This window comes from Capsicum annuum, chromosome 8 (genome assembly GCF_002878395.1).
Source record: "Capsicum annuum cultivar UCD-10X-F1 chromosome 8, UCD10Xv1.1, whole genome shotgun sequence".
Classification (NCBI taxonomy): Eukaryota; Viridiplantae; Streptophyta; class Magnoliopsida; order Solanales; family Solanaceae; genus Capsicum; species Capsicum annuum.
In genome coordinates, this window is record NC_061118.1 from 823,051 (window position 1) to 849,365 (window position 26,315).

Below are 26,315 nucleotides of genomic sequence, written 5' to 3' on the forward strand. Positions count from 1 at the left end.
AGCTATGCATGTAGTCAGCAGTGGACCAGTGGACTGAATCTATATAACTATATAGATTTATAGGGACGAGGAAAAAAAATGTACAAATCTTGAATAACAACCTGAAACTAACTGGGCCTCCAGTATGTACAACCTCACTATCTGCTAAAATCTCCAGTAGTTAAGGTCCATAATTATTTTCTGTTTATGTTTCTTGATTTGCTTTGGAATCTTAAATCTTTATGTTAAAGATTGAATTGACATACAGATTATTGAATTAGAGGTTCTGTTTTGGTTTCTATTTACTTTTTGCATTATTGTAAAAAAAATCTTGAATTTGTGTATAATGTTTCTTGATTGCTTTGGAATCTTAGATCTTTATGTTAAAAAGTTTAAAATCTTTTGTTGAATTGGAGGTTCTTTTTTCTGATATCATTTTACATTTTCTTGTATATGAGGTAGTGGTAAGGTCTGTGTACGTTGTATGCGAGGTAGTGGTAAGGTCTGCATACACTGTACCTTCTATGGATAGACCCCCTTCTGGGACTATAGTGGGCTGTTGTTGATGATGATGTTTCTTGATTGTTTTGGAATCTTAGATCTTTGTGTCAAAGTTTCAATCTTTTCTTGAATTTGAGGTTCTTTTTCTGACACCATTTTACATTTTGATGTATACGAGGTAGTGGTAAGGTCTGCGTAACTCTACCCTTTGTTGTTGTGGATGATGTTTCTTGATTGCTTTGGAATCTTAGATCTTTGTGTCAAAGTTTCAATCTTTTCTTGAATTGGAGGTTTTTTTTATTGATACTATTTTACATTTTGCTGTATACGGGGTAGTGGTAAGGTCTGTGTACGCTATATACGAGGTAGTGGTAAGGTCTGTCTATGCTCTATACGAGGTGCTGATAAGGTCTGCATACACTTTACCCTCTATGGATAGACCCCCTTCTGGGACTATAGTGGGCTGTTGTTGTGGATGATGTTTCTTGATTGCTTTGGAATCTTAGATCTTTATGTTACAGCTTCAATCTTTTTTTGACTTGGAGGTCTTTTTGTTACCATTTATATCTTTGTTATTTTGATTTTTGATAACCATGGTGTCTGGGCCAACTTTCACATACTTCGACTAAATACAGTTAATGCCTAACACCCCCCACCAGCCAGAGATACCACGTAACTATGTCCGCTAAGGCTAGAACAGATAGAAGAATCACCTAGTGTTTTTTTGTCTCTTGCGGGGATTTGAACTCGGGACCTCAGATTCTCAACCCACTTCTTTTACATCTTATTGTAAAAAAAGTCTTGAACTTACATTATATAATGTTTCTTGATTTGCATTGTAATCTCAGATCTTTGTGTTGAAATTTCAATCTGTTCTTGAATTGCAGTTTTTTTTGGTTACTATTTCACATTTTGCTGTATTATTCTAAAAGAATCTTGAATTTACATTTGGTCTTTGGGAAACAGCCTCTCTACCGAGGTAGAGAGGTAAGGTCTGCGTACACTCTACCCTTCCCGGACCCCGCTTTTGGGACTGTTCTTGGCTGTTGTTGTTGATGATGTTTCTTGATTGCTTTGGAATCTCATATCTTTACGTTAAAGTTTCAATCTTTTCTTGAATTGCAGGTTCTTTTTTAAGCCATGGAGTTATCTGACAAGAAGTTTCTGAATGTGGGGTTGCTTTTAGTTGCTACCCTTTTGGTAGCAAAGCTCATATCTGCACTAATTATGCCCCGATCTAAGAAACGTTTACCTCCGGTGATCAAATCATGGCCGATTGTTGGTGGGCTGATTAGGTTCCTTAAAGGACCAGTTGTGATGTTAAGGGAAGAGTATCCAAAGCTTGGGAGCGTGTTCACGCTGAATCTACTGAACAAGAACATCACATTCTTTATTGGTCCTGAAGTTTCGGCACATTTTTTCAAAGCCCCGGAAATCGATCTTAGTCAGCAAGAGGTTTATCAGTTCAATGTGCCAACTTTTGGACCTGGTGTGGTGTTTGATGTTGATTATACAATTAGGCAAGAACAGTTCAGGTTCTTTACCGAGGCTCTTAGAGTTACTAAGTTGAAGGGATATGTAGATCAGATGGTTATGGAAGCTGAGGTATACTGAAAAAAGAATCTGTTTATCTTTTCTTGAATTGATTGATGACATTTATTGTGTTGTTTGTTAATGTTTGCTTCGACTGCTTTGGACTGTTTTTCCTGGAGCCGAGGGGCTATTGGGATTCAGTCTCTCTACCTCTGAGGTAGCGGTAAGATCTGCGTACACTCTACCCTCCTCAGATGCCACTTTGTGGATTACTCTAAGTATGTTGTTGTTGTTATCTAGTAGACTGGTTGAGTAGAGGGTCTATCTGGAAACAGTCTCTCTACCTTTGAGGTAGGGGTAAGGTCTGCGTATATTCTATGCTCCCCGAACCCCACTTTGTGGGACTACACTACACTGAGTATGTTGTTGTTGTTGTTGTAGTATTAATGTTTGCTTAAGTCTTTGATGAATGTGCATGTTGTATCTGAAAATAGTGATAGAAATTTAAAATGTGCACGTCTGTGTGCTCGATTGTGTTTCAAGGTAATTTGACATGTGTAACTGTAATTAAAGAAGAAAACGTTTATATTGGTTGCCTTAGTTAACGTAATGTCCCGAGATCATTGAAAGCTATCGCACCTGTGTTGGGTCCTCTAAAGATGTACCAACCTTGGAGGATCCGACATGCACCCATTGCAATTTTGAAGAGTCTGAGCAACACAGTCAGAAATCGGCTTTTGTTCTTGGATTTTCATTCTTCCCTCTCTTACCGTTCATTGTTTTTCTTGTGATTCATTTAGTTCGGTAACCACTTGTGTTACTCTTTGAGACTTCAGTAGGAAAGAATAAGAATCCCCCGCCAGATCCTTGGCCTAGTTGGAAAAGCATGCTGCCATTTCTTACTGTAACCGAAGTTGCGCGGAATCTTCACTTTCAGTGCTGCACCCATGTCAGATTCTTCAAAAATACACTATTTTTAACGATTCCAACACACACCCGTTGACATTTTTGACCAGTCCGAGCAACATAGACAGTAACTAAGACTGATCAAATTCCCCCTCTTTTAGCAGACTGCACGGCAAGATCCAAAGGCTCACCGTCTTTATGCAATTAATACGTGTCTTTTCATTTGTGTGGCCATAACTTTCATCCTTTAGTTTGGGAATAAGTGGACGTATTTGTTTAAAATAACTAGCATTTGCAACACTTTTAGTGCGAACTAGCCCTTTTCGATTAGGGGGCTCCAGTTAACTATAAGGGCAGCCCGACTCACTAAAGCTCCCGCTGTGCGCGGGATCCAATGCACTAGTGCTCTAGTTAACTATGCGTATGTGAATTAGCCCTTTTTGCTAAGGGGGCTCAATTTTAAATCTGCATGCACTCTAAAATGGAGGAGGCGTATGCCAGAATGCTTTTATACTGTTTGCTTATACTTAAGACTTTGCGTAACTGTAATTCGATTGATTGGCTTTGCTGTTCTTCCCTTTGGTAAATGCAGGAGTACTTCTCCAAATGGGGTGATAGTGGTGAAGTGGACTTAAAGTATGAACTTGAGCATCTGATCATACTGACAGCAAGTCGATGTCTGTTGGGCGAAGAGGTCCGCAATAAACTCTTTGCCGACGTGTCTGCTCTCTTCCACGACCTTGACAATGGCATGCTGCCTATCAGCGTTATCTTTCCTTACCTTCCAATTCCTGCTCATCGCCGACGTGACAATGCCCGGAAGAAGCTCGCGGAGATCTTTGCAAACATCATAAATTCTCGAAAACGTACAGGCAAGGCAGAGAATGATATGTTACAGTGCTTCATTGACTCGAAGTACAAAGATGGACGACCAACAACAGAGGGCGAGATCACAGGTCTTCTGATTGCTGCTCTTTTCGCCGGTCAGCATACCAGTTCCATCACTTCCACTTGGACGGGGGCATACCTCCTTTGCAACAACAAGTACATGTCTGCTGTTGTCGATGAACAGAAGAATCTGATGCAAAAACACGGCAATAAGGTAGATCACGACATCCTTTCCGAGATGGAAGCCCTCTACCGATGCATTAAGGAAGCCCTGAGACTCCATCCTCCACTGATAATGCTTCTGCGTAGTTCACATAGCGACTTCAGCGTCACAACCAAAGAAGGAAAAGAGTACGACATTCCTAAGGGCCATATCGTTGCAACATCACCTGCTTTTGCAAACAGGCTGCCACATATCTACAAGAATCCAGATACTTATGACCCCGACAGGTTCTCCCCTGGTAGAGAAGAAGATAAAGCTGCAGGAGCATTCTCATATATCTCTTTTGGTGGAGGCAGACATGGCTGTCTTGGAGAACCATTTGCTTATCTGCAGATAAAAGCAATATGGAGTCACTTGCTGAGAAATTTCGAGTTTGAACTGATCTCGCCTTTCCCTGAAATTGACTGGAACGCCATGGTTGTCGGTGTCAAAGGTAAAGTAATGGTGAAGTACAAGCGCCGAAAGCTCTCCGCTGAATAAGCAGATAGCATCTCGATGAACGTAGTAATCGAAGATCCTTATTTCTGTTTAATGTTAGACTACTATGTTGAATGGTGGTCCTCTTCTAGCCCTATTTTGAAAAGGAACCTGTTCCTCTTCAAGGTTGCAATGACCTATGGTTAAGTTATTAGTGTGTGCTGTTTTTGACCTTGTGTTTTCTTACCATTGATTTTTATCATGTTCTCACCCAAAGAAAAAGGGCAGCTCGGTACACTAAAGCTCCCGCTCTGCGTGGTTCAAGAGAAGGACCGAACTACAATGATTTATTGTACACAGCCTTACCTTGCATTCTCACCGACAAGAAGTTGATTCAAACGATGTAGGAAGTGACAATGCTCAACAATATGCAGTCTACATTCCACCAAATGTTTTCCAATGTATGTGTAGAGTTTTGCCCTTTTAAGTCAAATTGACAAAAGGCCAACAACATGTTTCATGATAAAACCAAAAAAAGGCAGCATATCATTTGTTATGTGAATAAGATGAGATATTCCAACATTAAGCCTGGAATAAATGATAGTTAAACTTATACCGTCAACCAAACAAAGTATAAATTTATCATAGGTTTAATCTTGATATATTTTCACCTTATCTAGTGTACCGACCCTTTACGACTTAGAAGCTCAAGTCATATCATCACCATTCACCACACCAAGATGAAGAAATGCTAGGACACTAATACAAAATTGTCAAGCACAAAAGCTTTAAAAAGCAATAGTAACTTACTACTTGAAAAAAGTACTTTGCATTTCTAAATAAGAAAATAATTAATTCCAATCTGAGAACATGGAGTGGAATGAAACAAAATACCTATTCACACAAAAAGGAAAAAAAAAAATGTCCTCCAGGTTTAATGTGTGATACAATAAATGAGGAAAACAGGCAGATTTGCCCTCATAAGAGTTACTTTTGCTGGATTACAACAGAATGAAATTAAAAAATCACTTATGAGCTACAAAGGGGGGTGCTTGGCATCCTTACACTCCCGAAGATGTGTGCGTTGTTGACGAGAACAACTCGGATAGTATAAGCATCACAATGGAGATAATACAGAGAAGACCAAGTGAAAGAATGGGTCCGTGGTGGAGGTAACTCAGAGATGGCTAAGTGGAAGAACCAACGTGTAAGAAGTGATGGTTAACCAGAAACAGCAATTCCTTCTAGAGTAGCCTAATAGCGAGGAATAAAGCGTGTATGTTCGTCAGCAGTTTCCTGTACACTACGAGATCATTTGTTCTACCTCCAAGCACAGTGGTAACACATAGTATGTCCATTACAACTTGTACAATATGGTCACCCAGTACTGTGGGCAACCTCTGCAGCGCGCTGTCTCATCATCTCCATAACAGCAGCTCGCCGTCGAGAATCAGCCTGCTGTTGTAGCCTTCGAAGATGTTCTTTCAAATCTCTGCATAAATGGATATAAGGTTTGCATATCAACACTGAGATTAACGGAACCGGAGGGGGTGGGGGTGGGGTGGGGGGGGTGGGGGGCATTGCAGTTCTGTAATGACCTTTACTGCTATTACTATTTACTACTACTATTGCTACTGCCATCGTCAACCTCAACCTTGTTTGATTCGGCTAAATGAATTCTCATTTTGCATTCGACTCCATATGGAAACATTTCATTCCAATATTTAATAACTTGTTTATAACTATAATCAATTGTTATTTTTGATAATTTGATTGCCCACTTGTATATGGGACATTCTCTCCATTTTACTAAATTATTCACCTTACCAAAAAAAGTGGATTACGAAGTAATAGCCAACTGACCTATCACCAAGGCTCATTGCCAACGGTAATAGTGGGTCGTGGGAGTCTCCCAGACAATAGGTATGAACATGTGAGTGTGACTTCCAATCCATTCCCACTCCCCCCTTCCCCAATCCCTAATGAAATTTTAAAAAGCCAACTGACCTGCATCGCGGCACATGACACTCGGATACTTTGCATGCACGAGCATGTAGTTGAAGTAGATACCACATTTTCTTACAGAGAACACACCCTCCTGAAGCACGTACTTTACACTGTATACCATGACGGAAAAGCCCCTTAACTTTCCGACAGTTCGGATATTGACAATGGGAAGAGCGACACTGAGATGCATGCACCAAAAGGTCAAGCATCTTCCTAAGCTGCAGAGTCAAACGGCAAGATCATTTCAGACTTCACATGTCAAGCATCGCAAAGAGATTAGCATGGTAATAAGAATGTTTGTCAAACACAGCCAAAACCAGGTATAAACAAGGATAATGCCTAACCCTGTGGTGCAGTGCTATCCTGATGAAATGGGAGTCGATATAGAAAAAGTTGATACTTAAAATTAGGCACCTTTGAACTGAGCCAAAGACAAGAGTCTCTAGGGAGAATTCATAATAGTTTTTAAACTGAAGTTCAGATGCCAAGAGCTTGTAGTTGTGGCGCAAAAAGAATAGGCTCACATAAGCAGATCACATGTCCATATAAGCTAATGACCTTTATAGTTTCTGTACCTTTAAGTAGTACCAGTTAAGTGACCTTTTTAAGGTTTTGTTTCTGAGACATTTTACCTAGCAACTTCAGCGAACTTATAGGAATGTTTAGCACTTCGGTCAATATCTTACAAAAGGTTGGAAAAAATATCATCACATGTTCTAGAAAAGTATCAACAGTCTTCATGTAATGATTTTGGAAGAGATTAAACATCTCAAATGATATCATAACATTCTGACAGGAGGAGGACCTTTTGCTTCACCACAGCAAGTTATGTCAACTCACAGGTCTTTTGGATTAAGATAACTTGACAGACAACTTTAGCCCAAAGGTGGTGAATAGACTAGAACATCATCAACGAACACTATCAAGACCTTGTCAAGAAACAGTTTGAAAACCATGTTCACTAGATCCATGAAATCAACAGGAGCGTTCGTTAACCGGAAGCACATAACAAAAATTCATAAAGCCCATTGTGAGTCGGAAAAGCATTTTGGGGAGTGTTCTTTCTTATTTTCAAACTGATGGCTGGGGTGGAGTGGGGTGGGGTTGGGAGTTGAGCAACAGAGAACAGCAAAAAACCACAACCAATTAATGGCCAAGGAGTACGCACCTGTTCAACTCGTTGTTGCCTAGCTTCTTTATTCTGAGCATCACGCTCAGCAATGGATGGGTGATGAGTTAACTTGTGAGGATGATCAACTCCACCATCCTTCTGATAGCAAGCATTACACACATCATAATCAGGGCAAGTTTCACACCGCCAACCTTGACCTGTTTCTATGTCAAGATGACAAATATTGCAAGTTGTCACAAATGCTGGTGCAGTGGGATTATGAAGGTGGTAAAGGACCATCATTGAGGAATGTTTAGCACGCCGCAGGGTATCATATTGGTAATGGTTTCCTTGACAAAGACTCAAGAATGCCTGCCTTGTATCAAAAAACTCACTTTCAAGAATATCATCTGTATCCTTGGTATCAGCAGGTACATCAATTTCAATCTGCAAAAGTTATTACTCAATAATCAAATTCTACAATATAGCATCACTTATAAAAAAAAAACATAAAAGAACTACTTACGGGATAAAGCATATGAATGTCCTTGTGATAGAGAGGATGCCTTTCTCTGGCTTCGAGTTTTTGCTCAACCTCATAGCACCTAAAGAATAAAGTACAGCTAAACGTTACGAAGAAAAGAATAACATGCTGGAAAAATAAGAGCTGTTATCCTCAAGCGGGTTCTCTTTCAACTTATATAGAATCTAGCAAGAAGAACTGCAATTGCAGATTTTTTTCTTCATTTCTGTTTTCCCTTTCATGCAGAGTAAGAAATAAAGCTAACCTATTAATCAAATATGTCTCTCATTCTTAGGAAGACCACACAATCCACATAACTTATTAAGGGCTACAGCCTAAGAAAGGATAGGAACAGCAGGGAAAGCGAGCTTCTTCACATGATACCTCTTGGATGAAAAAGTTAAGATTATGGGTTTTTTATATGCTCTGTTTGAGCAGACCTACATTCTGGAATCTCAACCTTCTATCCCAGTTCATACATTTCACCCTGCCAATATCTAAATTTCTGCATGAGCCTCACCACCTATAACCAAAATGGAAAAACAATTTGCTCATTTAATGTTCCTTCCTAACACCCTCTCCCCCTTACTTTTTCTCACCCAGAATGAACACTTGCTAAGGAGATTATCTCAATCATAGATCCACCAAAACCAATATTTAAAATAATTCTACTAAATCCTAAATGAGCTACTAAACACCTCCCTTCTCTTGCTCAGCCAGCAAGGAGGCTTGCTAAGAAAGATTCATCTAATTTCATAGACCCACTAAAACAATATTTTACAACACCCCATTATAAGTTTAAAATAAGCCATTTCTAAAAGTTCATATCTTCTTCTTCTTCTTCTTCGTTTATTTTTTTGATAACAGTGATGTCCGTCCCAGCTTTCACGCACCTTGACTAAATCCACGTGATATTAGATATCAAGTAACTCTGCCCACCAAGACTAGGACATATGGAAGAATCACCTAGTGTTTTGTCTTTGCTGGGATTTGAATCTGAGACCTCAGGTTCTCAACCTACTTCATTGACCACTAGACCACACCCTTGGGTGCTAAAAGTTCATATCTTCTTCTTAATACATAGAGCATTATCACCATCCAAGTGTCAAACTAGTTGGGTCAAGATCAAGAATTGTGTGCCTTTAAATCCGTCTTTCTTGACTATGAATCAAGACAAAAGGTCGGATGTACTTGTTCAGGACAAGTCTACTTTTGGTTGTTATTCTTTCTGCAAAACAACATACGAATCCTCTATATCCATATTCTATTCCAGCCTTTGTATAACACAGGAGCATGTAAAGTGACATAAAACACCACCCAATTCACTTCTAACCCAACTAACATTGCTCTTGAGAGATACCAAACCAAAAGTAAGTGTACGAACGACTAAACATTAATGTCACTTAGCATATACAGTCTATATAAATCTTTTACTTCCTATTTTCCATGTGAATCTTAGATCAACCTCATCTCCTTAACACCTTCAATCATCATAATATCGTACAAAATGGAAAAAACATCTTAGATGACCTTCCCTCATTTTTTCCTGTATGTGCAACTCGCAACTTCTGCAAGATGCGACCATATCTAGTTCTGATTACAATCGAGTCTAAAACCTTTTACAGTTTCATTTCTTTTTTTTTATATGTAGTTCATCATAATGACTTCCCCTGCTAGTTGTCAACCTACCTCCTTTATTCGGACATGGGAAAAACTGTTTGGAGTTTAAATGTCGCTACTGTTTCCAATAAATGTGTGGAAAATCACCTCATTCGTAATAAATTGGGCATCAGCTGATTGTGCAATATGCGGCAAGCACAAATGGGAGACTATAATGCGAAGTTTAGCAAGTTAATGTATCAAAGAATGAGTGGACTAGTACGGTCTGTCCTGCTTTGATAAGAGTACCGTTTATGTTCAGTTCACAACCAGTGAAACAAAAAATGTGGTACCTCAGACAGCTCTGTTCTGGAGCAATAAGAAAGGATGGACAATGCTGCTTGTTTAATCGATTTTTGACATCCTCTACATTAACTTTTCTTTCTCATTTTCAACATTGTCTGTGTGTTCTACACTTGTTACCTTTCTTCAGCACTCACAGGGTGACTTTTAACATTACAAAGAAAAAATATGAACCAAAAGGTTTTGACGATTTTGGTTCATGAATATATAGCTTAGTGGTCACTTGTAAATTAAGTGTCATTTTGGTTAATCAATCAGAAGACAAACAATGACTTTGTAAAACAAGAAAAAAGACACTCCTGAAGGAGGACCCTCAATTATTCTCTACATAAGAGCTCACAGTTGAGCAGGGGGGTCCGCAAAAAAAAAGGAGGGAAATTTTATTTTGATAGCAAAAACGAGAGAAAAAAAGGGAAAAAGCTGGTCGTGAGAATAGAAGAAAATTTTCTTCGGTAAAAAATTTAGGAAAGGTAGTCAGCTAGTCAAGATTTTCATAGCGGCATTGAATTTTTTGGTGGTGGTGAAGTCCAAAGGAGCTCGAAGTTCTATTTTTCTGCTCCCGAACGGGTAACATTACATTTCCATTTAAGTTTTGATTGTATTCTACTTCATCTAGTCATTCTGTAGTTATAAGTGATATCTCAAAAATCTTGTATGCTGGGTTATTCGTTGTAGAGGCCTCAAAGGCCGTAGGTTTCTTCTAGTAAAGATGAATGTATGTTGGTTGTATTATTGAGTTAGGTTAATTTTTTATCTTAGCTGTTGTGGTTTCTGTTATAATTGTCTTAGCCTCAAAATCTATCATAATTTCTTAGCATTGTTGATTAACTTTCATTCTATTGCCTCATCTAGTGTATTGTTTAATGTTTGAGTCGTTGGTTTCTCACCAAAAGTCCGTGCTTTAATTTTCATTTCATTGCCTATCTTGATGTCGTTTGGTGTAATTCATTGTTGCTATTTTAGTTGGTAGTTTTATTGGTTAGACTACCTCTTGAGGTCTTTTTGGCTTCTCAAATGCCAAAAGGACAATGAGGAAAGGTCCAAAATGTATTAGAAAGTCCTAGGACTTCTTAACGACTGTTTCGTACGAATTTGTCGGAATAAGAAGGAGGATTGGAATAACATGTCGTCTTGTTCGTTGATACTGTTGATGTTATTGTTGAGACGATAGCATCGTTAATAGGACTTCCTTTTATATTCCTAGGCTCTTTAAATGCCAAAAGGATGATAAGGGTATGTCTAATAGTATACCAGAAATTTTGTGATTCCTCAAGGACCATCCCAGCCATTTAAAAGCTCACGTTTGAGTCCATCGGAAAGAGGAGGAGGATAAAAAAAAATAATATGCCCCACCAGCTCTCTTTTCTTCAGCCTACTGGTCGTGTTTCCTTTATGTTGTGGAATCATAAAGTTTGAATTTCACCGAGGACATGACCCTAGATAGGAAGGTTTGGAAGATGCGAATTACGGCAGAGGATTAGGGCCAGTTCGGGTCGCTAGTGTAGGGAATTAATTGGTGGGGGTGTATTCCTGTTATGATTCTGTATTCAGTGTTTCGTGTTCCGTGTTCCATGTTTATTACGAATCTGTGTGCTTTCCTCTGCTTTATATTCCTGCATTCCTGCTTTACTCTTTTTTATATTCCCTATGGGTGCCGTATCTATGTTATGTCATCTGCTGCTATGCTGTACTATGTGTTTGTGTGATATCTCGTGACTTGAGCCGGGGGTCTTTCGGAAACAGCCTTTCTACTTCATCAGAGGTAGAGGTATGGACTGCGTACATCTTACCCCCCCAGACCCCACTAAGTGGGAATACACTGGGTTTGTTGTTGTTGTTGTTGTCCCTTTTAGGATGACAAGAAGATCAGGTGTCATTAATTCACTTTCAAGGTAGTAATAAGCATGGCTCTCTATTAGAAAAGTTATAATATTCTGATAAATGATATGAGAGAGGCAAGACTCATACTTGTCGCAAAGCTGAAAGTTCTTGCATTGTTTGCATACCCAACGATTTCCGGATACCATTAGAATACAGCAATGAGTACACGCATGCTGCAAATGGACCATAATAAAATCTTCCTTCATTGGAGAAATAGTTTCACCAAGCTGCGACAAGTAAAAAATTGTGAGGACAAAAAAGAATGTATACATAAAAGGAGACTGACAGTACATCAGCTTTATACATAGGGAACTAAATAATTTTACAAATAGTCGGTGCTTGATAATTGAGTAGCAATATACTCGAGAGGAGTATCTACAGAGGAAAAATATTAAATAGTTTAAACCGATCAAAAGCTGCAAGCCACAAACCGTGAAACATCTTTTGATGAATACACAACATATACTTACAGCAAATCACTCGACAATCATACATACAGGAAGTAAAAAGACGATTAGGAGTAAATAAAATGTTTAAAGCCTAAAATTACTTTGTGCACTAGGAAGATCTATAGATTTATTTCCAGAAAGATCAGAATAATAAAGATGTCTAGAGGATAAATTTACTTTGTGCATTAGAAGTAGATACATAGATGCATTTCCAGAAAAATCAGAATAATAAAGAAGTCTAGAGGATAAATTTACTTTGTGCATTAGAAGAATATCCTTAGTTGCATTTCCAGAAAGATCAGATTGACCAGATGCTTTAAGAGCTCTTTTTGATATAGTCTTCTTCATAGCTCCCTTCTTATGATGCTTCCTCCCATCTTCTTCTTGTTGAAGTTGGAAAATCATATCCTCTGCTGCACCAGGCCAATAGTCCCCATCAAAATATGGCAGGCGAGCAGCAGTGACTTTAGCCTTACATTCACCCTCGGAGACGAAGAAATGGTCAAATAAATTTGTGAGATCCACAACAATCTTTTCCTTCAAAGCTTTTCTTAACATTGATAAATACCTGAATAAAAGAAAGTGAACGTAGTCAGGAACATAAACCCAAAAAGAACAACATTAACTCACCATATTAGAAGTTCATCATAACAGATGCCAAAGGATTTGAGATTGAAGAAACAGATACCCAAGGATTTGAGACTGTAGGACACGTTAAAAAAAAAATTAATAACACATCAAAAATTATTAAGCTCACCACTCTCTTAGCTTGTCAGATTTTGGGGTTTTCTGGATTTCTGGGTGACAATATAATATATAATCTTCACCCTTCAGTGGAGGACAAGCCCATATATAGCAACTTGTGAAACCACGCTTTTTGCAATATTCTAAATATCCAATCTGGAATATGATCAAAATATAACAAGAACACTATTAAGAATCAGTAATACAGATTAAAAAATCAACAAAAAAAAATGATGGCAGCAGAAGATCACCAAAATTTCATGGTACACAAATGTGCGAAGAGCCTCGCCAGAATGTGCTCTGATCTCTGGCCTGAAATATTTAACAGAATCTAGATACGAGAGATAAACACGGCGGTGATTTGGTTGTGCGCATTCAGATCCGAATTCCTGAACGTACATGCCAAAGAGGCACACTTCTACACCCTCAATTTTCTGAAATAACAATAACACCTGAAGGATGCAACTTATTAGTCACCATTCAAACTCTGATCACCTAATTGCAAGAGAAGTGAGCTTAGAAATGAGAGGCAGAGATCTTATACTAAATGCTTGAACTAGCATCCTAAGGCGATATAATAGAGTGTAACAGTTACATAGAAATTTATCTAGCCAGCCTCAACTAGTTGATCAATTGATTTATTACGTTTCTCAAAGAATAATGAATAGAATTAGTCCACCATTTTATTCCAAAGACAACCATACAAAAATTAACCTCCCAATCCAACTACTGACTTAGGTCACTCATGTATAGGCTTCCCCTAAATAATCTCTTCGCGACAGAGCTGGAACTAATACAAAGTTCAAGGTATTGAGGCAAAATGCATGCCAGGGTAAAATGAATGAATGTGGAGTGAACCAGAACAATTATATCCCCTATATAAGGCTCTCATCAAATTGCACACCAGGAACACATATGAGACGCATGTTTCAGAGATGTCTCTCATACCAATGATTTATCATAAACAATGTCTCACAACCAATAATCTGTTCGATCTACTTTAAACGAATGAATAATCATTGCACCCAAAATATCAACAACAATTACGTGACGATTGGTAGCTTTTCTAAGAAAATTGTTAACAGAAGTTTCTTAAAAACATTTAATGCAGAAAAAATGTGTTCCGGTGACTGTTATTGGGAAACAATTGTGTCACGGTGAGATGTTTTCTAAACTCATTAAAGTACGAGCATAATCAATTATTATATAAACTTTCAACTAAACCCCTTATTGTATCTGAATGTTATACTATTATCCTTGAAAACATGCATTCAGTGAGTACAAAGGCAGTTACTATTACTATATATATATATATAAATATAAGAAAATATATTATTTTAAAATAGTGAATAATGATTACATTTTGAAGAAAATAAAATAAGATTAAATTAATTCTAAAATATCACAACATAGTCAAATGATGAGAAATTGAAATTGAAATTGAAATTGGAAAAAAATAACTCATGAGAAAAGGGGCTCCAAGTATTATGTAAAAGAAAGCTGCTCTTGTAGAGACAAGTTTAGCTTGCTTTGTTTTTTTTTTTAAATAACAAACACATCCCAACCTTTTTATTTTTGTTTAATTCTGTGAATATGTTCCTTTTCAGAACCAAACAACTCTCCTTTGTAGTAATCAAAAGAAGGGTCAAAGTGTACCTTTGATTTATATGGAAACTCCACTGGATAGTTCTCTTCTTGAAAGACCTCGAGAAACCTCGATTTCACTTCTAACTTTTTATCTACTGATGACACAACTCTTACAACAAGCCCTTCAGCACCAGGAACCTGGAAATAAAAAAAATATGCAAAAGGTTAGCTAAACAATTGCTGAGAGTGTATCAATAAACAGAACTAAAAAAAAAAACACTTTTCCAAGAGGAAACAAATTTCTATATTTTATTATGAAAAATTTTAAGCAATTAAGACGGTCCTATCCACAAGCTAATGTATCTCCCTATTGGGGATATGAATGAAAGCTAATATTTGTCTCAGTACTTAAAATTTCTGTAAGATGAATGCCGCATATGAGGTTATCTAAATCAATCGGAAACAGGCTCTCTATCTCACCTCTAAGGTAGTGGTACGGTCTGTGTACACCTACCCTCCCCAGACCACACTTTGCGGGAATATACTGGCCTACTGGGTATGTTGGTGTAGTTGTTTTCTGAAAAAGGAAGACAAGACGTAGTACTTATATGTCACTCTTTGTTAGAAGGCTGAAGCTGTTCCCTTATATGGACTTGAGCATAAACAACTATTCTGGTCAAAGTAGTGAATGGAGCATTCACCATAAAGACCAGTGTGAGTTTTATGATGCTTAGAACACCAATATTTGCTATAGCATGACTTCTGTCCTCAGAGCTGTTTTGGACTACTATATTGGGGATTGAACACCCTTCATGATGACTATCAATCAAATCTATATGCCCATACATGGCAATGGAATTGGTGGCAACCAGTCTCACTATATAATTCTCTCATCTTAAACAATGAAACTTTAGCATGTTGGCTGTAGTGTTTAAAACGCAAAGCAACTAACTTACCTCATCATAACTTTTCCCTTCACGCTCTGCTCTTTTTATTCTGTCCTCCTTCAAATATTTTTCCAATCGTGCCTCAATATGATCACTGAGATCTGTCCGAGGCAGATCTTTTGCTCCAAGAACAGCACTCTGTGGTAAGGGCTTACGCTCACCTCTTTCAACCTCTACAATATAGCAGTTGGGACAGGTATACTCAGCTTGCCCACCATCATTCCTCCTACCATTGAACAACGCACAAATCTGATGTTGCCAAGCTTCACATTTATCACATTGAACCCACTGCACAAAACACAAACTTTTATTTTAACAAAAACAATAAAATTATTCAAAATTCAGAATAACAAGAGAACACTGTGAGCAGCTGAAAAAAAGTGTAGAGCAGATTTTTTTCAATTAATTTCTTCAATAATGAGATCTTCCAAAAGTTCCAACAAGAGAGACAAATACCCATTCTTCAGTTTCCTCATCATTTTTCTTTTTCTCCATCCTCGCCTTTGGTATAGTGGTCCCATCAACATTAATGGTGTCTCCACGAGCCTCATTATAGCATGAAATGCAGAAGTAGTGTCTAGTATCACCAGTTCCAATGGTATAATACATTGCGTTTCGTTTAATACGAGCACCACAAGGAGTACAATATATAGGCGGAGGTTCAAAATTTAGCTTCTCAACTGCACATAATTGACATGAATTTTCACTCATGGAATGTTCCATTGCTTGATTTTTTTCTGCTTTTGCTTTGCTCTGTCAAGTAAAAAAGAAATCAAAATTTTATTCCTTGAAATGATACCGTAAATGGAATCAAAAAATTAAACAATAAATATTGGTAGAAGATATGACACAGATACTCATAATGCAACAATTTTCCTACATCCTACCACGTCCTGATATAAGTCGAACTAAAAGTGAGGTTTGATTGTCTTTTGAAGTTTCTAAGAGGATGAAGAACTAGTAAATGTCTTTTTAATATAGTAAAGTGTTACATTTCTCATCAACGAAAAATGGATACACCCTATAGTCCTTAGGTCAAAAACTTACTTCCTGAAGGATAATAATTCACTAATAAGATACACATACTAGATTGCAAATTAAAAGTTACCAGTTTCAAAAAAAAAAAAAATACTAGATTGCAAATTACATATATTAGATAATCATTGTGTCTTAGCCTGTATATCAAAACTAATGATACTACTACTCTAGGGATGTATCAATTTCCCTAAAAAAGAAACACTACTAATTTGAGGATGTATCTTTTTGATAAAAGATTCAGCTAACAGGCGATATATTTAGGAAAATATTTTATGACTTAACAAAAAGAACAGAAAATATATTTAAGTCACTTCATCTCAATATAATAACTAGGTAAAAGCAAAGCTTGGATCAAGAATGAAACATGAAGGCATAAACTTAGCCAGGTTTAGAATCGTTACACGTTCTCAAAACATGTATGCATTTAGGGGGTGACACTAAAAAAAAATCTGAGTAAGAAACTAAATTTCGTGCACCCAGAAATCCATAAGGTTTATGAGTCTTCATTCTATATATAGAAGTATAACAAATCTAATTTGTTATGATTTAATAATTTTAGTGAAAAACAAAAATTAATTGAAAGAGAAACATCACGTGGAACTTGAAAGAACACACTTTTTGTAAGTTTTGAATTTTTTTTATAAGTTAAATAAATATTTTAAAGTTATGGATATATTAAAATATAGTTAGATTTAAACATAAATTTCACAATAATCGCTCGGCTACACGTGGGAGGCACAGAGACTAAATTAGTCATGATTAAAAAGATGTTATTATGAAAAGATTGAAAAAAACATCAATCACCAACTCATTTTAAAACACATGAAAAAATTGGCAGTAAATGTGTATGTCAGACAACTAACAATAGGAAGTAAGACGGACCTGGCCAACCCAGCGCCTCAGACCAATAATGTGTTCTCGGACTTGCTCTGGGGTGAATAATTCCGTCATTGATACACCCTTTATTGTAGGCTTCCCAGACTTGGATCCACTGGTGCTTTCAGAGGGTGCTGATGCATTTTCCTGTGTAGGCTGATCAATGTCCTTTTCAGTCTTAACATTTTCCTGTTTCACAAGGCAAGCTGCATTACTTGATACAACAGAATCACCATCAGGCTTTCGATCACAGGTACCATCCAAATTGTCATTTCGTATGTCAATACTCCCGGGGCTGACTTGCGCAGCCTTGGCATGAATTTCCATCATTGCGTCAGAAACCTCAGATTTCATTGCCACAGCATTGCTATGCTGTTCAACGAGCTGGGCATTTTGGGCAACATGAGACTCGCTGGCGGTAACTGGCATAAAACAATTTTCAGTTTCCAAGATAAGAGGTTGAGAAGGCTGCTCAATCTTCGTGCGCTTAAGAGAAGGCTGTAAAACTTCTGTTTGAACTGGTACCGAACTCTGGTTGGCAGTCAACCTGGAAGCAATTTCACCAGCACCATAGGATCTACAAGTACCATTAGCAGAATTTGGCATATCAGAATTACAGCTAAGACGAGCAACTTTCTGTTGTGCCCGTACAAATTTCCTGACAGGGATGCAAACAGGACAGTTTAGATCTCTGCATCGTCTATAGTGATTAATTAAGACCCTTGTTGCAGGGCAACGAGGATATTGACACTCAAAAGTGCTGCATCGTTCCATATGCTTCACAAGTTGTTGAGCTTTTATGCAATTCTGCTCTGCACATTGTCCTTCAGGAGCAGAACACCCACGTGCATGAGTCAAAAACAAGAGCCACTTCTGCTGATTGAAATACTGTCGTTCACGTGGAAGGTTATTAAATCTGCACATGGAGCTGCTTGAGTTATTGGTGGCAACTGCGCTATTACCAAAAGGTTGACCAACCAGTGATCTATCCGTGGATAAATTATTTGAGTAAGCTTCCTCTTTCCTGGAAGTTCTCTGACACAACTCCTCTTGTGCGTTTTGCTTATCAGAGAAGCCACCTGGTATTGGACTCCCATCTTGCGGCTTGGAATACCATTGACCCTGAAACACTGCATCTGAATGAACCCCATTAGAGAAAAAGCTGAAACAACTCTTAGAATCAGTAACAAACTGTTGTGAATTCAACAATTAATGCATTTTTTCTGAAGGCTGAGACACTGACAAATGGACATCCTGCTGACTAGATGGAGAAGAAAGCAACTGAATACCTTTAGAATGGTCTTCAACAGAATTTGACTGAAACTGATTTATGCTGGAGAACTGAAATTGCTCAGCACTGACCCTAGAGTGTTGCGCTTCATGATTTCCAGGCTCAGACTTTACCTGAATACCAAGATCAGAAGGTAACTGAGCTTGAGCAAAAGCATTGCTCCTTGACAAAATTTGGTGCTGCTGATTTTGCAGATTCTGTTGGAATTGAGGTTGAACAAGTTGATGTTGCTCCTGGAACTGCTGAGACGGCTGTTGACAATGTTGATTCTGATAGGAAGACAAATGGTTATCTCCCAGTGAGTGCTGGGACTGGAAGTTCATCTTCCCTGACTGGTCAACTGGTTGAACCTTTATATTTGGCATCTGCCCAGAGGCAGTCAAGTTTGACTGATTGGTAATCAAAGGAGAGTTTGTATTGGACATGGACTGTAAGGCTACAGCACCAGGTTTTTGATTATTCATGACCATTCCCACAGAAGAAACAGGAAGACACAAGTTTCCAGACCCTGAAGTATCTGCATGACTGATACCATATCTATCGCCTGTAACGAAAAAAAATTCTCATATATTATTTGAAGCTTGAAACATTCAGACTGCAGGAATTATTTTTATCAGTATTTGTTGAGAGTGGGGCACCTTGCATTAATGGTTGATGTTGTTGATCAAAATGCTGCGGCAGTGACTTCGGAGAGTTCCCATATGTGGTTGCTGATATATAGCCCTCAGGTGCTGCTGAACCATTCACCAAGTGCAAATTGTTTCCCATCATTCCAAGTCCCCCGCCATTCAGAGGTCCAGTTGATTGTCCATAGGATTTATTCTGAAATCCTGACCTGATTCCACCACCCACATGGCTGCCAACTGTATGCAGTATACGGCTGTTTTGAGCAGCAACATGCTGCTTTTGTTGAAGAGGCTGTGGAACAATTGTGGAATCAACACTAGAAAATGCAGCAATACTACTGGGCGAGTCCAAGCTCATGGAAGACTGTGCACTAGTGTTGCTAGTCAAATTGGCACCACCACTGGCATTAAATCCAGGAGTGGGGATCATTTGGCTTGTCATTCTTTGCCCAGTCATTGATGGTACCAAATTATTCCCACCTGAACTGACCAAGAAATTGGAAGTTGGCTGTTGATATCCATTTGTCAAACATCCTGCAAGGATAAGTACAAAGTGAAATAATTCCTTAAATAACCTAGAAAATAATATACCATCAGCAGAACTAAAAGAAAATCAAATGTACCAGTGGAAGACACATTAGCCATTGGCAAGAAGCTTCCAGCATTGACAGTAGAGGATGCAATGGTACTGCCAGCAGCCATGGGACTGTCAACAGATGATGTTCCAATCAGGGCAGCATTCGCACTTTGTGCCATGCCTGGAGTTGGTATCATTGTACCAATGGCGCCAGAAGAATTAACACGAGAGAATCGCTGGTTCTGATTGTTCATCCGAAGGCCTTTAATCAGACCATGTAACCGGTTCTCCAAAGTTGTTAGATTCATATACTCCTCCTAACAGCAAGATAAAGTGCTATGTCAACAAGCAAAATAAATATAATGTGTTTTCATAATAATATTTTGTAGGAGTCTTTTAGCTTAATTAGAGATACTTATGCTAATAGGAAATATAGAGAACTTCAAGTACTTCCACTTTGATTTTTATTTTGTATAATGTTGTCCTAAGATGACTTTAAATGGAGAACATGGTCAGTAGGCTTCATATAGCCGACCCCAACTTGTTTGGACTAAGGAGCTGTTATCGTTATCGTCATCTTTTCATCATAGCAGAAACACGTTCAACTAAATAAAGAACAGAACTGAAATAGCACACCTTTGTTGAGGCACTTTTAAACAAGCCCTCCTCCAAGCGTTTAACTATATCCATAACCTTCTTTGGAGGTTTCTCATGGGCTTGCTGCCGCGTCATGAGATAGTCATAGCTGAAAAACAGCAATGTTTCAAAACTCTCATCAGTTCTCACCATAATAAAACTTATCACAATTGCAGTAGAGTCAATTTCATATATAGTGGTTAAAAAATTCCCAAGTGGATTTAGAAGAAAGATTATGACCAACATAGAGAAGCATATGTTGGGATAAGCTTAGCTGAGAAAACATGAAATTAGTGAACATTTAGGCAGAAAATAAAACTCTTTACTAGGCACACAGAAAATATCCAGCCACTAAAATTAATCATGGAGTCATTAAAAGTACCCGAATAATGTAAGAAAATAAAAGCTCTTTACTTTGACTTACAGAAAATACCTGACTACCAAATTTTATACTCCTCCATATTATCAGCCAATAATTGGGAAAATGGAAAAATAAACTGATCAATGATAGCCCAAGAATTGAATAAAATAAATATTCCCAAAAAGGGCAGACCATACCATCAGTACAGTAAATGCCAATTCAAATGTATTCTAAAAGGACTAGAACCTCCCAAATCCATGAATCGGCAGTATACCCCATGCAAGCAGAAAAGCAGATAGCACCATCTGCAACCTAAGTTGTTCAAGATAGCACCCTCTGCAAACTAAGTAGTTCATAAAAAGTGCCTCAAAAAACTCTCCTTCATACTTCTTTCATTGTGGTATTTAAATAGGAAACACCATACTCTACCATTCCAAAGTTAAAGATTCACCCTAAAAGGATCTCAAACCAACAATCAACTTATAATAAAATTTTACACTAACCTGAGAGAACAGATTGCATTGAGGCACCTCACAAAATGTAAGTCAAAAGAGAGTCCCAGGCGGAGCCAAGTAAATGAGTAAGTATCATATCAGTCAAACAATCAATGATGCCTCCTCTGTCTTCCGCTCAACTCGGTCATATTTCATTCAAGTAATAAATATAGTCTTAAAAGAGTTTTCTAAATCTAGAAAGTTCTCTAAGTATCACCTATAAAAAAAAAAGGTTCTCTAAGCACCATTGCCTGACTAAATGTTAAATGCCGAAGAATCAACATGATTTGTCACCACTGAGAGGCGATACATGGAAAAGACTAGGCAGGCAAATGAACAAGGACTAGAAACGGTGTTGAGAAAAAAAATGCCTATAATGCAGATACAACACAGTTTATAGGACATGTGTCATTCTCAAATGATCTCCTGACATATTCTACAGTAAAACAATATTTTGTTACAGCGGTGAAGGAAAGCTAATTATAAGATATGGCTCCTCAACTTTGATACATTAGTCTTCACAGAGTTAAATAAGTTATTCATTGATGGTTTGTTATTTTAGTTTATCTACACCATCCAACTCCCACACCCCTCCCTGCCAAAAGCAACAGAATGCTGGAACCAAGAAAGCAGACATTTTAATGGATGCAAAGAACATACTTTCTTACATCTTATGTGATATAAAAAGTCGAGCTCTCGAGAAATCAGGCTCCATATTTGGCATATTACTATGGACAACCGGATTTTGCATCTGCATAGAGAAAGGATTTCCACTCTGCTGGGGTAGCCCAGGCAGAGAAGTGCCACTTTGATTTGGAACCTGCCCTGACATCTGCCCTGACATATGCTGCAAATTCATTTTTATCTCGTATCCTTCCAAAAAACATGCACTTCATAGCACAAACTATAAGCATTCCATCAAATAGATGAGAATCCCACACTTTGCAAGTTGGGAGGGATATTCATCCAACCTTTTTACCGCGAAATAAGTTAATGGTATCTCCAATACTGCAATCAAAACAATACCTGTAAAATAAGTTAAAAGTGTGGTTTACCTGATTGGTTATTGCATATAAAGTACATGAGGTAACAAGACAATCAGATTACCATAATACACTGGTATAAATTGAAACTATAACAGTAGTGCTCACTATCGGAAAGGAGCTTGCTAATTAAACACAATCAATATGAAAATTCCTTAGGAAGAAAAGACCATTGAACTAATATGATACAGGAAAAGAATGACGCTCGCGACAAATGTTGGATCCTCGACTCTACATTAAAAAACTGAGTGGTTTTTGCTCCTCAATTCAATCCAGAAAAGAAATATATAGGTCATAAGAGCAAGTACATTCTTTTCTGATTACACTTGCATTTTCAGACTCATGGATCGACAAAATACACTCATCTATTCATGAAGCTAATATTACAATCCCCGGAATCTACTTGACTGAGCATCTAACATTTCCAGCTTGACCTCAGCCAGACTCCAAAAAGAATATGATTACCAATGAATAATTATGAGAACACACTGAATTTTAAGGGGAAGAAATTAACAAATTACATTCTTTTCTGATTGAAGGGGAGCCTTGGTAAAGTTGTTGCCACGTGACCAGGAAGTCACGGGTTCAAGCCTTGGAAACAGCCTCTGGCAGAAATGCAAGGTAAGGCCGCTTACAATACACCCTTGTGGTGGGGCATTCCCCAAACCCTGCGCATAGCGGGAGCTTTAGTGCACCGGGCTGCCCTTTTATTCTTTTCTGATTACACTGTATTTTCAGGCTCATTGATCAACAAAATACACTCATCAATTCCTGAAGCTAATATTACAATCCCCGTAATCTACTCGACTGCTTGACATAGTTCCTAATTCTCCGGTTTAACTTCAGCTAGACACCCCACCCCCACCCCCACCCCCACCCAAAAAAAAAAACAAGGAGCTAGCTCCATCAACTAACAACAACAACAACATACGCAATGTAATCCCACAAGTAGCGTCTTGAGAGAATAAAGTGTAGACACTAGACACACCTTATCTCTACCACGTGAAGGTAGAGACTATTTGCGAAGGACCCTCAGCTCAATTATAGCTAGCTCCACCAACAAACAAGAGAGTAAAGTCTAAGCAGGCCTTACCCCTACCTCGTGGAGCTAAACAGACTATTTCCAAAAGACTCTCAGCTCGATTTCAGCTGGCTCCACCAACTAGATACACATTAAACCATTCTATTTTATATGTTAATCAATTTTTTAGACAAAAGGAACCACTTTCTCAGTAAATACACCAAAAGCCCAATTTTTTCCAGCTCAAATCACCTCATCGAGGTAAACAGACTATTTCCGAAGGACCCTCAACTCAACTATCCACCAACTAACAAAAGAAAAAAGTCTACGTAGACCTTACCCCTACCTCGTGGAGCCAAACAAACTACTTCCAAAGGACTCTCAGCTCGATTTCAGCTAGCTCCATCAACTAAACACATATTAAACCACCTTATCTTTACATATTAACCAACTTTTAACACAAAAAGAACCACTTTCTCAGTAACAACACCAAAAGCCCCAATTTAATCCAGCTCAAATCACCTCATGGAGGTAAATAAACTATTTCCGAAGGACCCTCAGCTCAATTACCGCTAGCTCCACCAACAAACAAGAGAATAAATTCTATGCAGGCCTTACCCCTACCTCGTGCAGCTAAACAGACTATTTCCAAAAGACACTCAGCTCGATTTCAGCTAGCTCCACCAACTAAATTCACATTAAACCATTCTATTTTTATATATTAACCAATTTTTAAGACAAAAAGAACCACTTTCCCAGTAAATACACCAAAATCCCAAATTTTTTCCAGCTCAAATCACCTCATGGAGGTAAACAGACTATTTCCAACGGACCCTCAGCTGAATTACAGCTAGCTCCACCAACTAACGAGAAAGTAAAGACTACGCAGGCCTTACCTCTGCCTCGGGAGCTAAACAGACTATTTCCAAAAGAATCTCAGCTCGATTTCAGCTAGCTCCACCAACTAAAGACACATTAAATCACTTTATACATACATATTATCCAACTTTTAACACAAAAAGAACCACTTTCTCAGTAACTACACCAAAAGCCCCAATTTTTTCCAGCTCAAATCACCTCATGGAGGTAAACAGACTATTTCCGAAGGACCTTCAGCTAAATTACAGCAAGCTCAACCAACTAACAAGAAAGTAAAGTCTACACATGCCTTACCCCTACCTCGTGGAGCTAAACAGACTATTTCCAAAAGACCCTCAGCTTGATTACAGCTAGCTCCACCAACTAAAGGAGCAACTTTCTCAGTAAATACACCAAAAGCCCCAATTTTTCCAGCTCAAATCAGCTCTTATTCAAACAAAGAAACAACCAAACTCCAATATGAGCATAAATCCAAACACAAAAACAAAAATTATTAGCATTTTTAATCACACTAACACCATCAAAGTATTAAATTTTCAAAAATCACAAAAACAACACCAACAATAAACCCAATGTAATCCCACAAGTGGAGTCCGCAAAGGATAGAGTATACACACACCTTATCTCTCTCTACCTCGTGGAGGTAAAGTGTACGCAGGTCTTACCCCTCAACTCGATTTCAGCTAGCTCCACCAACTAAGGACACATTAAACTATTTAATTACTTTATATTAACCAGTTTTCAACACAAAGAGAGCAACTTCCTCAGTAAATACACCAAAAGCCCCAATTTTTCAGCTCAAATCACCTCATGGAGGTAATTTCAGCTAGCTCCACCAACTAAAGACACAATAAACTATTTAGTTACTTTATATTAACCAGTTTTTAACACAAAGAGAGCAACTTCCTCAGTAAATACACCAAAAGACCCAATTTTTTCCAGCTCAAATCACCTCATGGAGGTAAAGTGTATGCAGGTTTTACCCCTCAGCTCGATTTAAGCTAGCTCCACCAACTAAGTACCCATTAAACCATTTAATTACTTTATATTAATTAGCTATTTTTAACACAAAGAAAGCAACTTTCTCAGTATACACCAAGCCCCAATTTTTTCAGCTCATATTCTAACACATAAACAAACTCACTCCAATATGAGCATAAATCCAAACACAAAAACCAAAATTACTCTCATTATTACATTAACACAATTAAGTAATTAAATCTTCAAAATTCACAAAAAAATTACAAAAAATTCAACTAGCACCACCAACTAAGTGCACATTAAACCATTTAATTACTTTATATTAACCAGTTTTTAACAAAAATAGAGCAACTTCCTCAGTAAATACACGAAAAGCCCCAATTTTTTCAGCTCATATTCTAACATATAAATCCAATTTTTTCAGCTCAACCTCCAATATGAACATAAATCCAAACACAAAAACAAAAATTACTCCAATTTTCAATTACATTAACACAATTAAAGTAATTAAATTTTCAAAATTCACAAAAGAAATTACCAAAAAATCGCTAAATAATATGAGTCAAAATTGATGAGCTCCGGAGATCAACGATGCGTCGGCGATGACGGCGGTGATGACGGCGGCGACGAAGGTAGACTGGCCGGAGTTCCGATGATTGGCAGATTTGGAAAGGAGACTTTTGAGAAATGGGGAGACGATAGAGTCAAAGGGTGGAATTGGAATTTGGAAAGCTTTGGGTACGGATTGAGAGTTTATAGAAAGGGTACAAGAGTAATTTCACTCGTGTTTTTTTTTTTCGGTTTTTTTTTTTTTTTTACATAATTACTTCGTGT

At 37.9% G+C, this 26,315-nt stretch overlaps 2 protein-coding genes across 7 annotated transcripts; one reads left to right on the forward strand and one right to left on the reverse strand.

Annotated features, from left to right (window-relative positions):
* On the forward strand, positions 1-4,678 carry LOC107838742 (sterol 14-demethylase). Of its 2 annotated transcripts, none has more exons than XM_016681926.2 (3): positions 1-165; positions 1,606-2,085; positions 3,512-4,678. In XM_016681926.2, the coding sequence occupies exons 2-3, from the start codon at positions 1,621-1,623 to the stop codon at positions 4,508-4,510; spliced, it is 1,464 nt and encodes a 487-aa protein (XP_016537412.1). In that variant the 5' UTR covers positions 1-165; positions 1,606-1,620; the 3' UTR covers positions 4,511-4,678. The 2 variants fall into 2 exon arrangements, with proteins under 2 accessions (XP_016537412.1, XP_016537413.1); XM_016681927.2 differs by having other exon boundaries at positions 73-262.
* Positions 4,679-5,260: 582 nt separating this feature from the next.
* LOC107838741 (histone acetyltransferase HAC1) lies at positions 5,261-26,315 on the reverse strand. Of its 5 annotated transcripts, none has more exons than XM_047394262.1 (18): positions 26,020-26,315; positions 22,226-22,565; positions 20,703-20,811; positions 20,113-20,383; positions 19,502-20,023; positions 18,862-19,407; positions 17,579-18,702; positions 16,115-16,411; positions 15,668-15,946; positions 14,781-14,909; positions 13,376-13,576; positions 13,138-13,280; positions 12,636-12,948; positions 12,019-12,158; positions 8,092-8,170; positions 7,623-8,012; positions 6,455-6,672; positions 5,261-5,939 (listed from the first exon to the last, which is right to left on the reverse strand). In XM_047394262.1, the coding sequence occupies exons 2-18, from the start codon at positions 22,414-22,416 to the stop codon at positions 5,825-5,827; spliced, it is 5,067 nt and encodes a 1,688-aa protein (XP_047250218.1). In that variant the 5' UTR covers positions 22,417-22,565; positions 26,020-26,315; the 3' UTR covers positions 5,261-5,824. The 5 variants fall into 5 exon arrangements, with proteins under 5 accessions (XP_047250218.1, XP_047250216.1, XP_047250217.1 ...); XM_047394260.1 differs by having other exon boundaries at positions 17,579-18,708; XM_047394261.1 differs by having other exon boundaries at positions 17,579-18,708; positions 22,226-22,583; positions 26,020-26,286.